General features: G+C 44.7%; 1 protein-coding gene across 1 annotated transcript in view; it reads left to right on the top strand.

Moving 5' to 3' along the window:
- The first annotated feature begins 1,059 nt into the window (after nt 1-1,059).
- LOC135818868 (uncharacterized) overlaps nt 1,060-6,602 on the top strand; it is a 38,807-nt gene continuing 33,264 nt past the window's right edge. The window contains exon 1 of the mRNA XM_065332074.1: nt 1,060-1,275. Within this exon, the coding sequence (XP_065188146.1) occupies nt 1,203-1,275 (73 nt within the window). The 5' untranslated portion in view covers nt 1,060-1,202. The remainder of the gene's footprint in view (nt 1,276-6,602) is intronic.

Here is a 6,602-nt window from a genome sequence, read left to right as displayed (position 1 = left end):
TTTTTTATACTTCCTCTGGCAGAACAAGCAAAATTCCATGTTTGTAGGTTCGAGTGACTGACTGCCTTGAAGTTCTCTTCTCCATTACGAACAACTAGCAAACGCTATAGTTCTGGTTGCTGACAGCAAAAAGTTGCAATGTTGTTGTTTGGCTTTATTTAGAGTGGAGTTCCAAAACAGGCCTAAACCTAATGACAATGGTCCCACTGATAATAAGAGAAAAGAAAAAAATATAAAAATAAGCGGACAAACAGAACAGAGAAGAATAAATATATAAGTAAGTTAGATAACTAATATGCAAGAAAGGCAAGGCCCGCGAAGTTGCCTGGAGCTTGTTGCAACCAGGTAGTAATAGAGTCACAGTTGTAATATCTAGTTGCAACATTGAGATTCAGTACTCCACACTCGTGTGTGTGCAATCTGGAATCAGGACCAGAAGTAGCGCACACATAATTATAATTCCGGGAAATGGCCATAAAAATCAAAGTCACCATTTATGGAAAACCCAGGAGTGAAAACGGGAGATTTACAGGTACGGGGAGTTAGTTGCTGAAGTCACCACAAGCTACAAGGTCACGACTCACGAGAGATAAACGTTTCGAGTCGCCAGGTTTGGAAAATATAGCGCAACATTGGCGACGTTCCGAAACCGGCGCACTGCCAGGCTAGTATGCGCCGCTGGCGCAAGTAGGCCCGCAACGGTCCGCGCGAGGTGAGGGCGCGAAGGCCGCACACTGACCAGCTGCTCCGTATTTAGCTTGGCCTTGATCTAAGCATGTCATACTTGGGAGTCTGCGGCAAAAAGTGATTAGTTACATGTAGCCGCTGGTTGCGATTAATCGGCAATTAATCGGCTGTGTGCCATACATGCATCTCACGTGGCGTGACCTCGACACACCTCGACACACCCCTGCCTTGCCCCAGGCCCAGCGCCCTTTTTGGCTCCTACACCTGGGAGAAGAAAGCACTTGAAATACCGACAGCTGAAGTTGCGGTTGGTCAGTTATAACGAAAATCAGCTTTGTACAGTATTCGGTTGGCTCGGGTCGACTAGTCCGCACCCACGAGAACATAACCTACCGATTTGTCGTGTGTTTGAACCTCGTCCCACCCCTTTCGCCAAGCGTTGGGAGTCTGAGATCGAGCTTTAACCTTGGCTTGTTTTTGCTGCTTGTCAGTGTAACGCGGTGGCCACAGTAGAAATGAAGACGGTTACCTTTGTCTCGCTATGCTTGATTCTGGGGCTATTGGAAGGATTGGAAGTGTCTGGTACAGGTGAGTTAAGGCAGCTCAGGCCTACCGTATTATCTCCATTATAAGTCCCGTGCTTATATTATTTCAACCAGTCCCGACCCCGGGCTTATATTTTTTCAACCAGTCCCGACCCCGGGCTTATATTATTAGAGACTAGGCTTCTACTAGAGGCTGGGTGTATAAATTTTCAACCACCCAGTACATTATGCATTGCTTATTATTTTTTTCATTATTATCAGTAGCACAAAGGTTCCCAGCAGGTACCTGGACTGCAGTTCTGTGCTTCCTGGTACACTGAGTGAGTCTGAACTTGAGATCTCGGGGATCACAGACTTCAACCACAGCATAATGTTTATGTGATGTGTGACGTCAAACATGCATGGACATGATCCATACAGTTCTCCGTTATAAGCCCTGCGCTTATACTGGAGCCTGCTCTTGTAAATCTTCGAAACCCTCTTGGAGTGCGCTTAAAATAGAGACTGGGCTTTTACAAGAGACTGCGCTTGTAACAGAGATACTGTAAAACGGGTAACTATTGTGACGTAAAACTGTTTGCGAATTTTGCGAGAGGCCCCGAATCGCAAACTTTGAATAACGCAAACTCGCGCCATGTAAAGTGCAGTGCAAGGATTGACTCGACGGTGTTGTATTCAATCGCAAACATTAAACAGCGCAAACTAGTCTCAGTTCATAGTAGAGCCTACACGCTCTCTTCCATTGACACCGCAATAGTTCAACTCATTTCACAATAATCATTCCAACGTTTCGGCAAATTGCCTTCATCAGGTTCACAATGATGTGCAAGCTCCCAAACCAGCATTGACAAAGGCCAACAACTCCCCTGTCAGTAAGAGGGTGTGAGAAGCAGCGCGAAAAAGAGTTCAGCTAATAGCGCTAACATCGACTATCAGTGTAGGGAACTACTCTACTATGAACTGTTTATGAAACTGCAGGAAGCCTCCCCACTTTTACTTAAACCAGTCTCAATTTGTAAAACGCAAACATGTATTGTCGCTAGGCACCGGCGGATTATGCCGGCAGAAAAATTGGCTGAATTCGGTACTTTTTCTGGTAAGTTTCATGCATGTTTGGTATGTGGATAAAGAAATGGAGCAGAATTCGAGGAATTGCCCACCGTAAGGTTTGTATGGTTCTGCCAATTTCACTGCTTTTCGAGCAGAATCTGCCACCTTTTCGAGCATTTTCCGCCGTTGCCTAATTGTCGCAAACGTTACCCGTTTTACAGTAATACGGTACATTGCCAAAAATATCGGTCAAAAACCACTGTCAGTGTTGTGGCATTTTGTCGCACTCGCTGACTGTATAAGATCTGGTTACGTTGGTGGACTGTTAGTCATAACTTGTAACATTTTGTCCTTCTCCTTTTCACCACAATTTAACTGGCTCACCATCCGAGTTCAACTTTAAAAAAACATTTTCTGTCAGATTTTGCTCAAAGTTTCAAATTTCAGGGTTGAAGCGTCATTAGGGCAAGCTGTAAATCCCAAAGTGTTGCTAGTGTGTAATGGACCATTCCCTGTGTCGGGGGCCTGTGAAAGCCACTCATACACTGGCACAAGCGGTGTGAGAGCGCACTACTGTCCATTCATTGGAAACTGGCACCCTAACTTTTTGGTGTTTTGTATTGTATTGCTTGTATTGTACATGGCAAGTCAAACGGGCAATCATGCCCAATGTTATGATGACGATGGAGTGTCTCCCGCATATAGTTGTAGATAGTTTGTTTTCTGATGATCGCTTAGTGCGTGAAACTCGGAGTAAAACACTTCCTCTGTCCTCCTATTGTTTGAACCAGCTCTACCACTCGGTATTGAGCACTCTCTTGGACAGCCTGGAACCTCTCTGTTTTATAGTTGTAGATATCATGAAAACAACATTACATGTACATTCTGTATTGTGTGACCCGTGCAATTACTCCTTGACACATCTAAGGCCACAAAAGTCCAAGAACAGGGAAATAGAAATTCAGCCAGGTTTTGCAAAATTAGGACAGGTATGCCCTGGCAAAATGTAGGAGAAGCAGATCCGAAACCCAGATTTTTGAGATTTAAAGTGGGTTTCTGATCCTCAATTCGGCCCAGATCCGACTTTCAAAAGCCAGCGGGACTGTTTCCGATGAATGGACTGTACAAATGAGAGTCCACCGGCTCAGTAGAGTGCTCGATATTCATTCGAATAGAGCTATATTGTGACTGGGTAGTCTTTTCTCCGGGTCCGGAAATGCTGCAGTCGTTGCGATGTTCAACAGCGAACGGCACGTGTCATAAGGCGCGGTCCGTGACGGGGTGACTTTCGGACCTACCGGTAATTTCCTATTTTTCGGGACTTCAGAGTTCTTTTCAATTATTTCTCCTTGAATTCAGTAGAATCAAGTTCACAATACCAGTTTTTCATGAAGACCAAAAAAAATAGCCCTGAAAGTTGTGCCATTCAAAAAATAGTCCCAGGAAATGATAAAACAGTTCATAATATTAGTTGTGCTCCTGAACTATCCCTAAACACCACGAGTGACATTAGATCTTATCTTGCTAAAATTCAACTCAAGGGATGCACCACGAAGATGTGCACGAGCTATGTCCCTGCACGAGCTATGTCCCTGCACGAGCTATGTCCCTGCACGAGCTATGTCCCTCGGCAACAAAGAATGTCGACATGTACGGGATGATGGTGACGAGACTAGTAAGACCATTGGACAAACCGGTCTAACTACAATTCGAAAATGCAAGGCAACAGACCACCCAACTTGGGATGCTCAAGGGCATGTAAGAATACATGAAGAGGGGAAGCCAAGCTTATAGGTCCTTTTCTCTTTCCACATAGCACTTTTTTTTCTTAAACAAAGCGTGTGCAGCAGCATTCGGCCCTGTACAGATTTCCCATCAACCACTTCACCATAGCTGCGCTTTCCCAGTGCCGACCTGGACACCATGTTACCACAGTACACCACCAGCAAGGCCACACATCCGTTGCTACTGAATTCCTTCACACAGATGTTTCGAGCATAAGAATCTCGTCAGTGAAGGTAGATTTTTTATATATTTTTTATTTTATTTTTTACTATGTTCGCATAACCAGCTCGAAAAGATATCGTAGAATGTCTAAAATAGTGAAAATCGCCCTTTTGTCCTGAAATAGGTAAGCATCATGTGCTCCCCGGAGGTGCGAGAATTAAGCATTAGGAGTCAGTTTAGTTTTTCACGTTGTTCTGCACTTTTTTCTGTTTTCCAGTAGGGCTGTGTTAAAAGTAAAAAAAACTTGATTATTTTTTGCTTAGCCCACATCTTTGTGCCTTAGGCACACGTATTATGCTTGCCCCTTTCGGTACGAACTGGTGATTTTCACCATCTTAGCCACTCGACAGTAGGGAGGTTTAGTCCCACGTAATCCATGGGTACTTTACGCGTGTGTACCATGTGATACTCAGTGACCCACGTACAGACGTTTTCTGATTCCCGACATACCGCGTATGGAGGCTCACCCATGTTCCGCCAGAACGTGGGTGAAAATCAGAATGGAGTGCATTGTGCGAGCTGTGATGGTGCTCAGCTGAAGAAGTTTCCGAAGCACGAAATCAAAATATTGGATGAGCATCTTAGGCCCGGGTAGCTTCGTCTTTGACCAGGTTTGGGCCTTTTGCTTCATGCTTTCGTTTGTTCCGTGTGACTAAACACAACATTGCAACGTGGGTGCCCTTCATCCACTTTACGTGGATCACCCACGTACGCGTTTCCGTTACATGGGAGCTAAACCTCTCTAGTATCTACCTTCGCTGACGAGACTTTTATACTCGAAGCAGCAGCTGTACGAAGGAATTCGGCACCAACAGATGCATCGCTTTGCTGGTGGTGTGCTATAGCTATGTCGTGTCGAGGTCGTCTGGAGAGCACAGTTTTAGGGTGGTGGGTGATGAAAAAAATTCTTTTTGTTTTTAGTACTAGTACTAGTAATGTAACTGACCATGACGTTTATGAACGAATAATAGTCTAGCAAATACCACTCCATCGAACGAGCGATCATTCCACTATTCCACAAGAAAATTCATTATCATAGTCGAGCCGTTGAATTTGAGTGACGCATCGCAGAGATTACATTTCAATCGCTCGCCGCCATTTACCTTCTCAAAAGCTCTGCCATACGGAGGTCGACATGACGAATGCAAGCGGAGCGCAAAAAAGTGCAAGCTACAAACTAGAAACTAGAAACTACAAGTCACTAACTACTACTGCAAGGCTACAAACTGATCCCAGTACATTTAATTTTTTTATATTTTTTATTGGGAACACAGCCCTACAAAGAGACATGTGGAGACAAACACAAAACAAGACACAGGGGATGTAGGGACGACGTGCCGATGTACAGGGAGCACATCCCAGAGTAAAGAAGAAACGAATGCGAAGTGTATAGCCAGTCAGCCATCACCTAATTTTAAAAGTAGGAGACAACCAGCTCCGGTGGTTGTCACCTTTCACGGGCCACTGCTGTCATTTGCACTTTTAGATTTGCGCCATGATGCAGTCATTTACGCTGTGCACTGCCGTCATTCACACCTTTTAGATTTGCGCCGTGATGCAGCCATTTACTCTTTGCTTTGTGGGTATATTAAAAACCAGTACTGATCCAGATTTACTCAGTACTTGTGTCTGATGATCGCTTAGTGCATGAAACTCAGATTCAAATCACTTTTTCCGTCCTCTTATTGTTTTGTTCAAAGCAAAGTGTACATGTGGTAAACACACAACACAAGCGCTCAGACTCAAGTCAGAGTAGAGTCTGAGTAGAGTCTGAGTAGAGTCTGAGTAGAGTCTGAGTAGAGTCTGAGTAGAGTCTGAGTAGAGTCTGAGTAGAGTCTGAGTAGAGTCTGAGTAGAGTCTGAGTAGAGTCTGAGTAGAGTCCCTGTAGAGTCTGAGTAGAGTCTGAGTAGAGTCTGAGTAGAGTCTGAGTAGAGTCTGAGTAGAGTCTGAGTAGAGTCTGAGTAGAGTCTGAGTAGAGTCTGAGTAGAGTCTGAGTAGAGTCTGAGTAGAGTCAGAGTAGAGTCAGAGTAGAGTCAGAGTAGAGTCAGAGTAGAGTCAGAGTAGAGTCAGAGTAGAGTCAGAGTAGAGTCAGAGTAGAGTCAGAGTAGAGTCAGAGTAGAGTCAGAGTAGAGTCAGAGTAGAGTCTGCGTAGAGTCTGCGTAGAGTCTGCGTAGAGTCTGCGTAGAGTCTGCGTAGAGCCTGCGTAGAGTCTGAGTAGAGTCTGAGTAGAGTCTGAGTAGAGTCTGAGTAGAGTCTGAGTAGAGTCTGAGTAGAGTCTGAGTAGAGTCTGAGTAGAGTCTGAGTAGAGTCTAC

Source organism: Sycon ciliatum, chromosome 6 (genome assembly GCF_964019385.1).
Source record: "Sycon ciliatum chromosome 6, ocSycCili1.1, whole genome shotgun sequence".
Lineage (NCBI taxonomy): Eukaryota > Metazoa > Porifera > Calcarea > Leucosolenida > Sycettidae > Sycon > Sycon ciliatum.
This window is presented reverse-complemented; position numbering and strand designations above follow the sequence as displayed.